The sequence below is a fragment of the Xenopus tropicalis genome, chromosome 8, assembly GCF_000004195.4.
Source record: "Xenopus tropicalis strain Nigerian chromosome 8, UCB_Xtro_10.0, whole genome shotgun sequence".
NCBI lineage: Eukaryota > Metazoa > Chordata > Amphibia > Anura > Pipidae > Xenopus > Xenopus tropicalis.
In genome coordinates, this window is record NC_030684.2 from 30,639,168 (window position 1) to 30,657,798 (window position 18,631).

The 18,631-nt window shown below is 36.6% G+C and overlaps 1 protein-coding gene across 4 annotated transcripts in view; it reads right to left on the reverse strand.

The window, feature by feature from the left end:
* rabgap1 (RAB GTPase activating protein 1) overlaps positions 1-18,631 on the reverse strand; it is a 106,645-nt gene that overhangs the window by 55,709 nt on the left and 32,305 nt on the right. For all 4 annotated transcript variants that reach the window (XM_031892026.1, XM_031892029.1, XM_031892027.1 and 1 more), the window contains 6 exons: positions 17,517-17,583; positions 15,484-15,586; positions 14,438-14,607; positions 10,752-10,926; positions 7,622-7,715; positions 6,361-6,511 (listed from right to left, as the gene is read on the reverse strand). In XM_031892026.1, the coding sequence (XP_031747886.1) occupies positions 6,361-6,511; positions 7,622-7,715; positions 10,752-10,926; positions 14,438-14,607; positions 15,484-15,586; positions 17,517-17,583 (760 nt within the window). The remainder of the gene's footprint in view (positions 1-6,360; positions 6,512-7,621; positions 7,716-10,751; positions 10,927-14,437; positions 14,608-15,483; positions 15,587-17,516; positions 17,584-18,631) is intronic.

Genomic DNA, 18,631 nt, shown 5'->3' on the forward strand with positions numbered 1-18,631 from the left:
ATCATCTGAACAGCAATCAGTCTTAAAATAGTGAGTATAATATTTACATATATTATATCCTAGAAGTGCCACAGTAATATTGACCAGGCTGTGAAGTAAAAACCTAAAGAAAGCAGTTGTAGCTCCACAAATACAGTGCTTATTAAAAATATTCACCACTTGGATGTTTTTATGTTCAATGTTACTGATTAACACTGAATCACAGTGGATTTTATTTCATGACAATGATCAGCATGAGAATAAACTTTCATATTAAAGTGGAAACAGACCTCTGCAAAGTGATTTAAAATAATCACAATGAAAAAAATTGACTAAATAATTCATACCCCTCCAAATTGGTATTTATACAATGTACCTTTGGCAGTAATTATAGTGTTGAGTATGCGTGGATAGGCCTATAGGCTGATGCCACACGAAAAAGCGCTTTGCAAGGCGGAAGAAGAACACCGCATTCCAAGAAAAACACCTGCTAACTACTGTCAAATTTGGTGGAGGTTCCATCATGCTGTGGGGCTAGTTCAGGGACTGGGGCCCTTGTTAAAGTCGAGGGTCGGATTAATTCAACCCAAAATCAACAAATCCTTCACCATAATGTTTAAGCATAAGTCACAAAGTTGAAGTTACATGGGGGTTGGATATTCCAACAAGACAAAGACCCTAAACACAGTTGGAAATCTACAAAGGCATTTATGCAGAGGGAGAAGTACAATATTCTGGAATGGCCGTCAATGTCCTCCGACTTGAATAGCATCGAAAATCTATGGGATGATTTTAAGCAGGCTGTTCGTGCTAAGCAGCCATCAAATTTAACTGAACTGGAGAGATTTTGTATGGACGATTGGTCAAAAATACCGCCATCCAGACACTCATCAAAGGCTATAGGTTTAGAGGTTGTTACATTTGCAAAAGTATTGATGGAATATCTCTGTTGGGGTGCCCAAATTTATGTACCTGTCTAATTTTGTTATGATGCATATTTTCTGTTAATTCAATAAACTTAATACTACTGTTTCCATAAGGCATGTTACAATATAAAAGGAAGTTGCTACTGTGAAAGCTCAGCCAAAGATAAACAAAACTCCACTAAATTAAAAGGGGTTCTCAAACTTTTTCATATGACTGTATGTTGTGGCAAGAAAATCATTTTACATATAGCCACCCTTCATTAGGAAAGGGGGCAAGATGTTTCTCAGATATTGCCTATGGACTTTAAAAAAGGAAATGCCCAGGTATTGAAAATCATTAACCCACTAAGGGAGCTGATTGGTTGATTGATAGTGTGGGGACACAGTATCATGGGAAAATATATGAGATTTGGCCCAGTTTATGAGCAAGCCTCAACATTTCTGAAGGAGCTTTTCCAGAGATTCTGCTGGGTATGCCAAGAACAACAACATGTCATCAACGTACAGCCCATTTGTGATACTTAAAAACTATTAAAAAGCTGACACAATACAAGACTGGCATTCTCTGCCCCAAAGAACACTCCTGGGGCAAAACAAGGAACAACGTGGGCGGCAGAAGCAGCAGCAAAACCACTGAAATAAAACGGTGCCGAATCTCCTGCTTCACAACAGGAAGACAGCAAATACCAGCACAGCGCCTCCAACAGAACCAACGCTAGCTGACTCTCAGAAATCAAATCAACTCGAAAGGCAAGATAGCCTCCAAAGTGGATGAGGGAAAGGTGGAGTAATCCATTATTTGCCATGACATGCAAAAGATAAGGGAACGTGCCGCAGCTGTGGAACAGCAGGTCAGTGACCTAAAAGAAGTAAGCAGGCCACTCCCGATGCAGATGTGAGCGCTCCAGACAGTTGTACAAAACCACTTATGGTGCAATAATATTCACTTACCGGGGTTTTCGGAGCGTGCAGAGTGTGAATCTCCAGAAACATTTACTCAGCAATGTCTAATTTACATGTTTGGTCAAGACTCACTCACAAACACCTTCTTGGTAAAGTGAGCCCTTTAATAGCCAGACTACTGAATGTGAGAGACATTGACAAAATACTTTTGCTGGCAATAAATAAAGGGCAACTGCCATTTGAAAATGTGACTATAGCCATTTACCAAATTTACAGAAGTTTAAAAAGCACTACAGAAGGCGAAAATAACATACAGTATGCTATGCTGTATCCCGCCAAACTATGCATTACGGTGGAAGACAAAGCTTAATTTTCTCCACACCCCAAGAAGCTGTATCATGGCTCTATGAACCCCAAAATGGATAAAACTACACCTGTGTAATCCCATAAGCTGGTTGAAGTTGTACTGTGGCAGAGTACTTAATATGAAGAGCTCACAAACCAATACATTAAATAGATTTTTTATTTCTATAAGAACACCATTCTGAAGACATATGGACTGCCTACCTTTCCATGCACAGACATTACCAGTTTAACAATTGGGGTATTATTTAGTATGGGGGCCTAGAGTATGGAGCCGATAAGAAGACCAATATCAATAACGGACTCTCTACAAAGGCCGCACGGGCCAAGCTGGAGCTTATGTTACCCGCACTCCACATGAGTGAATTTTGGTTTGGTTATGTTTTTTTACTGTTTTGTTGTTTATTTACATGGTTTGGGTCAAATCTGCTTACAGTATAAGGGTGAAGACACACGGAGCTACTGGTAGCAGCTACTTGTCACGGCTACAAAAATAGACAATGCTGACCATTTACTGATAATTGTCTTTACATGTGTTTTAGAAGAGGCAGTTCTCAGTATTGTCTATGGCAGGGAATTAGATTAGTAGCCGTAAAAAGTAGCTGCTACTAGTAGCTCTGTGTGTCTTCACCCTAAGTTAAGGGAACAGTATCACCAAAAAATGAAAGAGCTTTAAAGTAATAACAATATAATGCACTGTTGCCCTGCACTGGTAAAACTAGTGTGTTTGCTACAGTAACACTACTATAATTTATATAATAAGCTGCTGTGTAGCCATGGGGGCAGCCATTCAAGCTGGAAAAAAGGAGAAAAGGCACAGGTTACATAGCAGATAACAGATAAGTTCTGTAGAATACAATAGTGTTTTATCTGTTATCTGCTATGTGCCTGTGCCTTTTCTCCTTTGAATGGCTGCCCCCATGGCTACACAGCAGCTTATTTATATAAATTATAGTAGACTTTCTGAGGCAAACACACAACTTTTACCAGTGCAGGGCAGCAGTACATTATATTTTAGTTACTTTTATACACTTTCATTTTTTGGTGTTACTGTTCCTTTAACAGCAGATGGGGGGGGGGGGGGGGGGGGAGATTGCATTATAAAGCATAAGCTTTGTTCTGCTTTGTCTATCTGGGCCCAGGGAGTTTAACAGGTTGAAAGTTCAAAAGTTAAGCAGGCAAATTGTCAGGCTAGAGTTCCAGTATTCAGTTGTGTTATATGCACTGCCCAATGTCACGGTAATTATGATGTTTTCACACTCATGGGATGTCCATTCTAAATTGGAATATATGGGGACTAAATGACCAGATCAAAAGCAAAGTTCTGAAGTAATCTTTCTGCAAGAAACACACTTAACTGGGAGCAAGCTAGCCACACTTCAGAAACCATGGGTCGGATGGAGTTATCACTCGGCCTTCTCTACATTTAATGGGGGCACTTCAATCCTAGTCAGGAAGTCAGATGGTATCCGGCCCTTTATGATAAAATCTGACCCACAGGCTAGATTCGTGTTTGCCCACTGTATACTCAATGCTACACTGTTATTTTAGCCAACATATATATTCCTCCACCATACTCCTGCATTCAAAAACTGATTGCTTTTATAACATCTTTTCCACACTCTCAAGTTATATGTTCAGGAGACATTAACTCAACTCTTTATCCACAAATGGATAATGTGCACCATTTGTCAGTGAATGTTTCATTTTACTTTAAGAAATTGATAACAAGAAAATGGAAAGACCCAGTCTTTCCTAAATATGCACAATAGTTTTTAGAAGTGAATCATTTATGTACATTAGAAAGCTTAATACTGTATATAAAACCAGAGGATCTATAATGAAACAAAAAAAAAATTTGGGAAAGCGCTAGAGTTATCCAAATAATGAGCACGTCGTCTTTCTTTTCTTATGGTATGAAAATACAATAAGGTGACAGTTCAACAAAATATATACAATACAAGTCATGTATTTACCGTTGTAATATAATCTAGACTTCTACTTTTGTGTGATGTGCTTCCTGCAATGTCACTATCAATATACTAAACAGTTTCATTCTTTTCAGAATAGAAATCATGGCAAACTGTAGCAATGAGCATTCTAAGGTCACCGCTGCTCCTACAGCAGCAACAAATCAAGATAAGAATCCTAGTAAACCTGATTAAAACTGCACCTTTCTATTTACTGCACCAAACAAAAACATTTTAGGAACTTCCTGTCACTTGACACATTCATTTTGTGATTTTCTATAAATATTTATGGATTGGGAATATTAAACTGTGAATGTGTTTTTCCAGATTTGGAAGTGTGCAGCTATCTGGTTACAACCTTTCAAAAAAACAAACAAACAAACAAAAAAAAACCTGCCACAGTACTCTATAGCAGGCTGTCTAGCTGGAGGCCTAGGGGCTCAATGCATCCATTAAAGGAATAGTCTGCCTATAGGTTCCACAGTCTTCACTACTATTTCCCCTGGCCTATAAGACAGATATGTTTTTTGCACTTCTACATTTTAGCAAGGCTGCTTTATGATGCTAAAAGTTGCATGACGCCCCATTTTAGATTCAGTGAGTCACTTCTTGCATGTGCAATATGGCGTTTTGGTACAGAAAATCAAGTACAGGTATGGGACCCATTTTCCAAAATGCTCGGGACCTGGGGTTTTCCAGATAAGGGGTCTTTCCTTAATTTGGATCTCCTTCCTTAAGTTGGATGGAGTACAAGGTACTGTTTTATTATTACAGAGAAAAAGGAAACCATTTTTAAAAATGCGAATTATTAGATTAAAATGGAGTCTATGGGAGATGGCCTTTCCGGATAATGGGTTTCCGGATAAGGGGTCTAATTCCTGTACTTCTAGAACCAAAGCGCCTTAACACATGACATTCATCTGATATCTACATATTTCTGGTGTGGTAGGCCTGCACTATTTATGTAGATTAGAGAAAGATGACCCCTTAATTAAGAAATAATTAAGCATTCTATCCAACAAACTCCCACTGTTCACTGGGCTATATCAATTTCCTATCTTTACTGATTCAATCAGAGCAATCAATTCATTAATTATAAAGTGCCGGTGCTAAATAATTAATCAAATATCACCAACTAGTCAGTCTTATTAAAAGTGCAGTGCTAGAAGTCACTTTTGCCTTTTGAGAAAGCAGTTCAGTGAAACGCACGTCAAGGCATTGTGAAAATGTGATTTTTTTTACCATATGATCATTCTTTCTTTTATTATATAAATACCTTTTTACTAAATTGATAATTAAGATGCCAAACTGATACCTGGGGTTGAGTGGGAATTTAGTGAAGTGGTCTAATTTCAAATTTTATTGCGGTAGCTTTGGCTGACCCTGTCTTAACAGTTAATAATTTTCTTTCTCCTTGACATTATTTTATATAGCTACTATTTTCCCTCTAAAATCCTTGAGGTTTGCGGTTTTGTAGGATAATTCAGCCTCTATAGAAGTACTAGGCAAGGCAAATTGTGAGACTGCAGCCACTTGGTACCTGCCTTGTCTTTGCTTTGTGGTATCCCATAGTTTAGACAGCTAAATTGAGACAGTGAAGTAAAATTTTGGGATATCTTCACATTCTTCAATTTTTCATTTTCTTCCTATATATCCAATAAAGATGATTTATTTATTTATTAATTATCAAGGCGACAATTGATTTAAGAGATGATTTTTAAAAACCCGCACTTTATAATTAATGAATTGATTGCTCTGATTGAATCAATAAGGATATGAAATTGATATAGCATGGGCACTTTTTTTAACTGTTTCCTTAAGCGCCTTTTCTTATTAAGGGAAAGTTTGAGAAATTAAGCACTTTTTATTTAATTAGCACTAGTCCCTTTCCTGGATTGTATAATGAATTCCTGATCAGTATTGCAAATAAAGTGAACAGTGGGACTTTGTTGGATAGAGTGATTCTTAATTAAGGGGTCTAATCTACATAAATTGGGCACATAATACCCGGAAAAAAACCCTTGGAGAAAAAGTATTTACTAAGAGAAGTTTTCCTGTTTCCCATTTCCTTTTTATTAAGCCTGCACTATTTACAGTTTGTTTAAATGCCAGGTTTAACTCCGATATCTGCAAATCTCCCCGACTTTATTTAAAAAAGAGGCGTACTTCTTTTCCAAATTACTCTGTGGTCTCAGCATTTAACAAAATCATATTCTTACTTTAGTGATGAGCAGTCTGTATTTTTCGACCAGGCAGTCATTGTTGTGACATCCTGCTAGCAGTTGCCACACCTCTCCTCTAAGTGCCTCTGGCACACCGCTCCTTACCAGTGAGGACAGTTGCTTTGGGCGAATACTTAGATTTAGGTGCCTAAAAAAGAAATAAAAATATGTATGCCATAATGAGGATTGAGAGCAATAAATGATAGGTGTATTAATAAAATACGGTATCTGTATTTGCAGCCAACTTTATATTTATAATGCTGTGAAAGCGAATTATATTTACACTCTACAGAAATGCTTTGCACTTACATATATAATATACCGTAATAAAAAGAATAATTCCAAAGCACTAGCTAGTATGTTTTGGTCCCAGTACACATATACAAAATATCCAGAAAAGAGACACAAAGTTAATAAAGAAAATGAAAGTTCTTATTTGTGAAGACTGTCTGGGACTATTTACACCAGACAACACGAGGGCATCACTTTACATGCAAAGAAATGTTTTCAGAGAGTGGTGTATATTCTGATCTTTGAAAGAAGGCCTTTTGAGCAAAACAATGAAAGGCTATTGTAATAACACTTCTGATATAATAATCAAAAGACTGGTCCAACTGAGCCAAAAGGAACCCCTCCCCTTCTCTTTTAAGGCATATTGGGAATAGTGATGAGCCAATCTGTCCCATTTTAATTCGCCGAAGAACAGTGGAAAATTTGCGAAACACCAAAAATGCTGCACATAATAAAAAATTGATGACATTTCTCTTGATGCAAGCAACAATTTTTGGTTGCGCAGTGAATTTTCATGCTTGGCGAATTATTTTGCCCATCACTAATTGAGAGCAAAAAAGTTAGGATGTTGTAAAACAGCCATTTCCTTTTGATTGGTCTATTTATTTTTTGTAGTTTTTGAATGATTTGTCTTCTTCTAACCCTTTGCAGCTTTCAAACGGGGGTCACTGACCCCAGCAACCAAAAACTATTCCTCTGTGAGGCTACAGCTTTGTTACTGCTTATATTAAGTTACTTTTTATAACTTATTTCTATATTCATGTCCTCTCCTATTCATATACCAGATTCTCGTTCAAATCACTCCCTGGTTGCTAAGGGAACTTGGGCCCTAGGATCAGATAGTTGCTGAAACTTTAAACTAGAGATCGAGATCTGCTAAACAAAAATTGAAATAATATGTAATTAATATGTAAATGGATGCTCAGGTAGTTAACAAAATTAATATTCTTTATTTATAGGCATATACCATTTTGATAGAAGATCGCCCCAGGTTTCCAGGATTTTCTCAGCACATTCCTTTGACACATCACCAGACCCACTCAAGAGAGGTTCATCATTATCTAGAAGAAAACATACTTTCTGAAAAACATATACAACATTTACCAGCAGGGCAGATGGAATATATTAACACTATACAGACATCATGCACTCATTTCTACATTCAGTTTAGTCTTAAACAGCAGCATGATACTGATCTAACAACCCATTACAAGGATGTATATTCCAAGTCATAAAGGGGTTTAAAGCTGATATAGTAATGAAATCCCTTACTCAGAAACTCGTTATTATGAAAGCTCCGAATTACAGGAAGGCCATCTCCAAAAGATTCAATTTTAAATAAATAACTAATTTTAAACATGATTTCCCTTTGCTCCGTAGCAATACGATATCTTGTGCTTGATCCTAACTAAGCTGCATGGATTGGTGGCAAAAAATCCTACTGGGTTTACTTAACATTTAAATTATTTCAGCAGCTTTGTATGGTGATCCTAATGACAGAAAGATCCCTCATCTGTATAATAGATCCTATACCTTTATAACCTTTTGTTACCAGCAACAACATGAGCAAATAGGTCAATTCAACAAGATGCTAGGCTTATAGACACAGTGGTTCAAGATTTCAGATCACACTTTCACACATGCCTGTGCTGAACCTTTCAAGGGGTCCTTATAGAGAGGGATAAAGGTAATTTCAGTAAGGACAAAACTAGTAGATAGAACTGCAGAGACTGTTCCCTGTGCCATTGACATTGATATGTCATTGACATAAGTGCAAGGAAAGAGATTTCACACAGAATTTGCACTAAATTCAGTGAGCATCATGAAAATAATGCTCCAACTTAGTGTGGACATTATGCTATTTAGGTACTCAGCACATAGCAGAGCATAGCATTTAACTACTGATACTGATGCATGGATAAGTCTGGAAGGAATTAAAAAGAGACTTGAATATGTAAAGGTAAACAAAGGTCCAGGACAAGCTGGTACTCATCCCAGGGTACTAAACAACCTCTTCACTTAATTTTTTAGGATTCATTGAGGTCTGGCATGGTGCCGAGAGACTGGTGAAATGCTAATGTGGTGCCGTTATTCAAAAAGGAATCCCGTTCTCAGCCTGAAAACTATAGGCCTGTTAGTCTGACATCAATGGCAGGAAAGCTTTTGGAAGGGGTTAATAGAGGATGGGATACTTGAATACATTACAAATTGCAATACTGTGAGTTTGTGCCCGCATGGTTTTGTGTGTAACAGATCTTGCCTGACAAGTTTAATTGCCTTTTATTAGGAGGTGAGGGAACCTTGACTCTGGAATGGCAGTGGATGTCATCTACTTGGACTTTGCTAAAGTATCTAATACAGTACCGCGCAGAAAGTTAACTATAACATTGAGGGCACATAATATTTGTTATTGGATAGAAAACTGTCTGAGGATAGATAGATACATTATAGAGAGTGGCAATAAATGGACCATTTCCTAATTGGACAAGAGTTGTTAGTGGAGTACCACAGGGGTCAGTCCATGGTCCTTTAATTTTAAGTCCACTTCCAGGTCATTAATACACAAGTTAAAAAGCACTGTTTCTATTTTTGCACATGATACTAAATTGTATAAAACTATAAGTTCCATGCAGGATGATTTAAAAAAATTGGGAAACTGGGCAGCAAAATGGAAAATGAGGTTCAATGTTAAAAAGTGCAAAGTTATGCATTTTGATAGAAATATTATACAGTGACAGTGTCATTCTGTGGCTACTAAAGCAAATAAAGTGCTGTCTTGTATAAAAAGGGCATTGACTCAAGGGATGAAAACATAATTTTGCCCCTTTATAGGTCCCTGGTAAGGCCTCACCTTGAGTATGCAGTGCAGTTTTGGGCTCCAGTCCTTAAGAAGGATATTAATGAGCTGGAAAGAGTGCAAAGATGTGCAACTAAAGAGGGGATTATAGGCAGATAGGGGTGTTCATTTTTCATATAAAAATAATCAGCACAACAGAGGCCCCCCCTTTAGATGAGAGGAACAGAACTTTCATTAGAAGCAGTGTAGGTGTTTTTTTTACAGTGAGGGCAGTGAGGCTGTGGAATACTGTTCCGAGTGATTACAGATTCTGTTAATGCCTTTAAGCATGCCTTGGATGATTTCTTGAACAAGCATAATATCCTAAGCTAAAGTGATACTAAAATCTACAGTATTGATGTTGGTGGATATAGTTTATGTATGCGAGTGCGTAAATAGGTCAGTATGGGTCTGTGTGTGTGCTCTGAGGTTTGCTTGGAAGGGTTGAAATTGATGGACTTTGATCTTTTTTTCAACCCATCTTAACTAAGTAATTATAAAAATCCATTTGGAGAGTTTGAATATGCAATTTGTATTTTAGGGTCTCTACATTTCAGGTAGTTTGGGTAATCATATGCATATTGGGATTCAAACTATTGAGGATATCTTGGCTTTCATATTTCAAAAGTTTTGTGATTGTACCGAAGGCCATGTAGGAGATAATATGCAATAAACTGCAAGCTGAGAGTCAACTTTCATAAATTTAGTAAAAAATGTTGATAGTTTGAAGTATAAAAACATTTAACTATTCTAAATTTTCCAAGTAAGTGTAGTAATTCAAAATATAAGGTCTTTTTATGCAGCTGTCACTGGCAGATTTTGATCGACAGTTAAGTCAAATACACTGGTATGTGCTCAGTTACATAAACAATGTATTAGCACTAACTAGACCCTGGCCATGTAGTATTGTTGTTAAAGGCATTAAAGCCCAAATGTAGCTTACAGCTCTCTAAGAGCAAATGTAGCTTTACAGCTTGACTTGCCATAAATAACAGGAAAATAGGCATAACAGATATGTGTCCTTATAAATGTTTGTTGTTGGAAATATTCCCCATTAGAGCATGCCGATATAGTAAGGAAGAGAAAGGCTATGTCCTACAATTTACTATTAAACAAGCCAACTATGTAGTTGCCAATTTAGATGTAAACACCTTGTATATATTTACATTCTCTGTCCTGAAGCATACTTTTCTTTATAAAGATTTATGGTCTACCAGGCTTAATGCCCACTTCTTTTCGTGTGTCTGCCTAAGTGACTTACCTTCTTCTTCTTCATCTTCTGGTGGTGAGGGGATACTGGTTCCTTGTTGCCCATACTGCAACAGACGGATTGATGGGCTGGCAGTTGTTTTCCTTCTCTCTCTCTCTGACTCACTCTCCAAACATATTACTTCATAAAATGTACTGCAGTTATTCTTCCGCTCTTTACGTTCAATCTGTAGAAGAAAATGATCCTCAACTTAAATTCAGATATTCTGGACCATTGAATAACGTATACATACTTGCAGAAACATCCAATACAGAGGTACAAAATAAATATTTGTAAAATAAATATTTGACACAGTGATACAACTACCAACACAGTCACAGTACATGCTTGCCCGTCCGTTTCCTAGATCTTTGATATGTATTACTGCTATGATAGCACTCTTTGACTTGAAAGCCACATGTGCTTCATAAAAAGTCAAAAAGACTAATATTTAATACAAATGTACAGGTGTACTGGTGATCCAACTGACTTTACAAGTTTATTCATGCCAGTTCAAGGGAGAGGGGTGGGCAACGAACTCTGTTTTAGTTCCTGCTCTGTTTAGATTTCTGTGGGAGCAAGTGCGCTGCAGATATTGTACTTTGTAGATTTCCATTTTTTTCTTTTTATAAAATCTGCTAAGTTTAATAAAGCATTACAATTTAGTACGTGAATTTAGACGGCTATGCTATTTAAGGAGGGAAAGGGAATTTAAAAATCTTATGTAAGTGAAGTCCAACTACCTTTTCAAAGTTTTTGTTTCAGGTGGTTCAGGAATCAATAGAAAAGATCTTTTGGATCTTATAAATCACAAATGATAGCAGATTTACTCCATGCATTAGTGTTGGGGAGCATTTGCCTACTTTGACATGCTGTTGCAGAAACAAACCTTTTTAAAAGTAGCAACTATGACACAAATTTAGACTTGCAATCTTTGCAGTATAATAGCGTTTCTGCAATACATTACCTGGGAAAGACAAGGGGTTAAACAAAGAATATAAATGGAAGGTCTGTAAAATGTTACTTAAATATCTGTCAGAATTGCAATGCAAGTAAAGATGTAGCAAATCAAAATCATAATTCAATAAAAATGGTGCTGAGGTTGGTAACAAAAACATGCAATTAACATTAGCTGGGTCACTTAAAACTTTTAGTACAAGGAAACCAACAGAGCTTGCAAAAAAGCATTTATGGAAAGCTACCCAAATGGCAATGCTGTGAAGTGTAAAACTAATTCTAATTTATGTTTTTTTATAATCTCTTTATTTAACTATTTTCATATATTGATTATTAACATCACTGGTGACATAAGTATTATATACAGAATGATATGCAAATAAGAGAAAGAATTTAGTAAAGTAGTTTACATGGCAAAGCATAATAAAAATCTGGAAATAGAACTAGCCCTTAGTGATATTAATATGGTCGGGGAAAAATATATTTTTAAAAAAGAAAACTTGTATTTGTATGCGATAGAGATTGGTGCTGGAGTTCTTGTGTTCTAAGTGATGTCCAGGTGTCCCAAATTTCCATATGTTGTTCAACTGTGTCCGATAGTATAGCAGAGAGGTAATGCATTGTATGTATATAATCCAGTCTGGTTTTTAACTGAGAAATAGCTAAATGTGGAGCAAGCCGGTTCAAAGCAATCACCCAGCAGGCAGCTGCTATAAGTTGAATAAGTGAAGGCAGTTTGTTCTGGGTTTTAGATGGGAAGTGAAAATAATGCAAACTCAAGGTCAGCTGTGATTTCGGTTTGTAACACTTGTGTAATCAGTTGAAAAGTTTGAGTCCAAAAGTTATGTACAGGTATGGGATCTGTTATCTAGAAACCCGTTATACAGAACGTTCCGAATTACAGAAAGGCCATCTCTCAGACTCCATTATAAGCAAAGAATTCTCATTTTTAAAAATGATTTCCTTTTTCGCTATAATAATAAAACAGTACCTGTACTTGATCCCAACTAAGATATAATTACCCCTTATTGGGGGCAGAACAGCCCTATTGGGTTTATTTAATGGTTAAATGATTTCCTTTTCTCTGTAATAATAAAACAGTACCTGTACTTGATCCCAACTAAGATATAATTACCCCTTATTGGGGGCAGAACAGCCCTATTGGGTTTATTTAATGGTTAAATGATTCCCTTTTCTCTGTCATAATAAAACAGTACCTGTACTTGATCCCAACTAAGATATAATTACCCCTTATTGGGGGCAGAACAGCCCTATTGGGTTTATTTAATGGTTAAATGATTCCCTTTTCTCTGTAATAATAAAACAGTACCTGTACTTGATCCCAACTAAGATATAATTAATTCTTATTGGAAGCAAAACAATCCTATTGGGTTTATTTTGTTTAAATAATCTTTAAGTAGACTTTAGGTGTGGAGAGACAAATTATGGAAAGATCCCTTATCCGGAAAACGCCATCCCGAGCATTCTGGATAATGAGTCCCATACCTGTATGGAACAGGTCCACCAGGAATGAAAATAGCCCAAGATTCGGACGAATCCATGCTCCTGAACGAACCGAATCTGAATTCTTAAAAACACATGACTTTTTGTCACAAACCTGAAAGTTTAACATTTTCCCCACGCATGAGCAGTGCTCTTTAACCCTTCTGTATCCTAATTTCCATATGCAAATTCGGATTTGGTTTAATGTTTAAGGAAGGTTTCGGAGTTCGCAGCCAAACCTGAACGGTGCATCCCTAATTTATTGTTCTGCTGTACAGCGTTGCATACAAAAGTAGCATTATATATATAAAAATGTACACACATACATACAATTTGAAACACTGTAATCAAGCCAACTAAAGGATAACAAAAAATTAGTTTGATAAGTCCATTTCATATACGAATGAAAAAAGTCACAAATGTGACAAATAAAGTCACAAAGGCATCTTTCAGATGCAGACAGTGTCTGTATAGCACATTAAAGAAAATCACAACAGGTGGGTATCAAGTCCAAATAGCTGAAGTTAAATTATTTAGCGGCAATGCACAGACAGCAGCAAGTGATTTGGACTGAAAGGTCAAGCAAAGATGGGGGCTTTAAGTTAAAGAAAGAAAATGAAACAGTGATGAGCACATTGTATTCTTCAAGGGAATGAAGAGATGAAAAGAAGTCCAAATTTAAAAGAACATTATATTATAAATGCATTTTTTTCTGTAATTTAGTTGACTAAAATTACGGAATTACATCAAATTTTTAGTACACTTCAATCTAAGATATAAATAATACCTAAAAAACTTCAAAGGTTGGGTATGTAGCTAATATGACTGTCCCCAAGACATAATGTTCCAATGTTTTATTATTTAAAATCAAAGTTATGTTTTAATCAATTTCCAGCTACATTTTGCCCCATATCAAGTTTGATTTTCATACCTTAACAATATCAGTGTTTTCGTTTCACTTGTCCCCCCTCTCCTACTTAATTTATTACAAACCCCTGAAGGCTGTAATGCCGTAATTTAAACTTTTATAGAACACAACACATCATCCTGAAGGTCACGGAGGAGACAGCTTCGGACAAAGGCGTCAGGCCTGTGGTGAGCTGGAGAGTAATTAGTTTAGAGATGGCGCTGATATAAATAAAATATTATGCCTACTTATAAATAAGTTACGCAAACAGACTCTTCTTAGTTATTTATAAATATGAAATCTTCATATTCCAAACTAAAACCATTCTTACCTGTTTCAGTTTTAGGAAGAAATTTTCTGTGGAACTCCGTTTGCTGAAAGGCCAGAACAGGCGTTCATTGACTGAACAGACACGAATTTTGGTCTCTAAGAGGAAACGCACAGGCTCCTGAACTTCCGTAATCACTAGATCTACAGCAGTGGTCATGAAAAGAACCTTGTCTGCAGGAACAAAAGCAACACATTATACAATGTAATGTCCCTGCAATGATAACTGGATGGTCCCAGTGCATAAAGGTTATATAAATTAACAGAATTCACATTAAAAAAGGTGCACTTTTCTTTTACATGCAGTATTACACCACAAACACACACGCAAAATAGACAATTAGCTCAATCATGAGAAAGTTTTGAATTCTAATATCTATTATTATTATTAATAAAGACTACAGTAAAAGGTATACAGGTATGGGACCTGTTATCCAGAATGCTCGGGACCTGGGGTTATCTGGATAAGGGATCTTTCTGTAATTCGGATCTCCATACCATAAGTCTGGTAAAAATCATTTAAATTTTGAATAAACCCAATATGATTGTTTTGCATCCAATAAGGATTAATTATATCTTAGCTGGGATCAAGTACAAGGTACTGATTTAGAATTATTTGCTTATAATGGAGTCTATGGGAGGTAGCCTTTCCGTAATTTGGATAACAGGTTTCTGGATAAGGGATCCTATACCTGTACTAAAATTAATGTTGTGCTAAGATATTCCTTTCCTAGATATTTGTATGGAATGGGGCTGCTATTTACCTGCCTTGGTTGGGCAATTTTGCATAAAAAAGGGCAAGAATAAACTTCAAGTCTGCTGGGAGAACTATATAAATTGCTAAATAAATTATTTTTAAAGAAAAGTGCTAGCCTAATACAATTTTAGGAAACAGGTATATTTCCCTTAACATAAATTACAAAACCATAGGCAATCCAAATGCAATATAATTGAATATATCAGTTAGGTGGTTGTTATTTGACCAAATCGCTGTGTCTTTTATATTTATTATGGAAGGCAAGATAGACTGCAAATGTTACCAGCTGTTACCTTTTGGAGTTTCTTCATTCACAGCCTGAAAATGGGGGGATTTTGTATTCCAGCTCCCAGTGATAATATACGATTTACCATCAGAACTTTTACCCATAGACTCCTGAGAATCAAAGGAACATTAAGCAGACGTTATTATTATATATCTCTAAAACTAGAATCCATATACTAGTTGACAAACATAAAATGATACAACTACATTAGAGCAGTTGTGTTGTTTATGTTGTCCTGTTTTAAACTTAAACTAATGTGGTTTGGTCTTAACACTTTTACTGCCAAGCATGTATGTGATACGCACTATGCAGAAAAGGCTTTATTTGCCAAGCACATATGCCAAGCTTTTGCAACAGTGCAGAAAGTCCAGTGCGCCCCCAAGGCAACTAGCCAACGGGACCGGCAGGTCGGTCCTGCGACGCGATTGTCTCAGGGCCTGACTTCTAACAGCAGACACGATCACACTTGTGTCTGCTGTTAAAGCTTCCTACTCTAGCACACTCACTCACTTCCTGCTGCAGAGACTTCCTGGGATCCTTTGTGCAGTCAAGGTGCCTCCTGCTCAAAAAAAACGCAAGTGGCCTTTTTTTACGTTTGTAAATATGCACAAAAGCAAAATAAAAACAGACACACATATTTTTTTTTTTTTTTTGCTTTTTCATTTTTTTAGTTCCTTATTTCATAATTTTTGTTTCTTTTGTTTTCCCCTAAAAAATCTATTTCACAGTGTGAGCATTGGATCAGGTCTTCCGACCACTAATCACGCTGTGAAATAATTAATTTTGTTATTTTATTGATTTGCCCAATTGTATTTCATTTTTGTGGTAATATGTGGGAAAGAAGAAGTAGTAGAAAGACAGTTGTGCCTATTCTGGATTCATCAGAATCTAAGTGGAATATTTGGCCTTGAAATCTGAAGTATGCAGCTTTCTGGAGCAGTGCATTGGTGTATGTACGTATGTATGTATAACTTTATTTATAAAGCGCCACAAGGGTACGCAGCGCTGTACAATCTTACAGAATACAAAATTACACACAGGGAGGACAAGTGATATAATAAATAAATACAATAAATATATATATATAAGTGCCATGTGGTATGAGACACAGTAGGAAGGAGGTCCCTGCCCCGTAGAGCTTACAATCTAAGTGCATTCAAAAGACATTGAACTTTCCAAATCAGTTGTATTTTTGTGCATAAAATAATTTATATTTCTGATATATGTGTTTATATTGTGGAAAACATTTTTCTTTCATTTTTTAGTCTGTCACATCCCCCACTGTGCCCCACCCAGTATCCAAGGCTGTTGTGATATTAATATCTACAGTTAGTATTAATGTTTGTTATGTATGTGTTGGTATAGATTGGTAAGTATAGGTTTGTGCTGGGTTTACTAGGAAGGGTTGAACTTGGTTGACTCTGGCCTTTTTGCAACACTATGTAACTATGTAACCTTTCTTATGATTAAAAGTTAAGTTTTATTGCCACTGGAATCCCACTGACTGTTTGAATCATGGTGCAATTAAACTTCTGTTTTGGAGCCCTTGCTCTCTGCTGATTGTTTGTAGATTTAACTCACACATATTTCCCTTCAGTTTCGTTCTATCAGAGTGTGGTGCAAGACTTTTTCTGATATTTTTATGTACAGTCTAAAGAGTCTGCAACACAGCTATCTCTAAATCAAGGGCATGGGCGATAAACTGAAAGAAAACAATATGCCCAATGAGGCCTCTATAAAGATATATTGAGTAAACAAGCTCATATGTAAAACCTTGCTTCATAGAAATTAACCATGTATGTATGTGCTATTGGGTAATTAAGGGCCGCACCCTGGGATCATAGGATTCACAGTGCACACAAACAAGCCAAAGCACACATACATGCTAGGCCACATCAGCGAATGTCATACAGGGCTGCTGAACCTGTATCAATGGAAAAGTAAACTTTTTTTGTGTTAAAAGACTGTGATAAGCATAAACATTATCATATTATAATCTATCTGATATAAAGCCTTGCCGTAAAATCAGTTATTTCTTACCAGTTCTAATAGGTGCATATCACTATTCCGTACATCTCTCCCAGGGCTGAGAAGTAACCCAAAACACCTGCAAACACAAGATCAACCAGACAAGCTGCAATTGATTATTTAAATATAATATCTAAGCAAACATTACTGCCTTTAACAAACAAAAGCATCGTGAAATTTCGGAATTTCATACCCCTGGGACATGGAAATGCCTGCTACAATCGCTTTACAATTCAGAAGTGCCTGTGTTATGTGTGTACTGTCTCACAGTTCTTTTGTAAAGGAAAAGAAAAGGAAAAAATGTTTTTTTTGTTGTTATAGAAAAAAGGAACAGCTTGGCGTATGGCAGAGGTGAGCAACTATAGAGACTCTTATGTGCGCTATAAGAACAAGATTTCCATCTTCATAACAAGGGCTCTGGGCAACACGAGACAAAATATCACATATGCCATTGCCACAAGCAATCACTCAAGCAGAAAAAGAACCTGTTATTTTTTTGTTTGTGGGGGCTAACATTTTAAGACAAAGACTTAATAGATAAATCCTAAAAGACATCCAATAAGAACTCTGAAACTGCTGAATAAAAATTCTATTTATGATACCCCAAAATGCAAAACTGCTTTTGCACCTCACATATTATTGTATTATGCAACTTAGCAAAAATTAAAAGCTTTAAAACTGCTGGTTAGCATTACCTGTTAAAGCCCCATTATTGTATTTATCACAGTCCCTTAAAAAGAACATTGGATTCAGTCGGTTAATCACCTCCAGCAGTGTCACCTATACCTTCCAAGTAGCTTATAACCTTGCTTTCTTCAGCTAAAAGCTACTCCACTTGCTGTGAGGATTTTGTTATCTTAGACATTTGCAGTTCAACTACAGTCATGTAATCACATATGTAAAAGTAATGTCTCTATTGTGATTCAGATGTACCGGATCCCATGAAAACCCTTTGTGTGTTTGCAGTTGCATCAGCTGGCCAACTGAAGAATTTATTTTTGTTGCACAAAGCTGGCTTGTCCACTCCTTCAGGTCGATATTGCATTCACCAGGCCTGACAGTTCTGTAGGCAAGGCACAGACCCTCCAAACACCCATAACCTTGAAACGGGTTTGGCCCCAGTACTC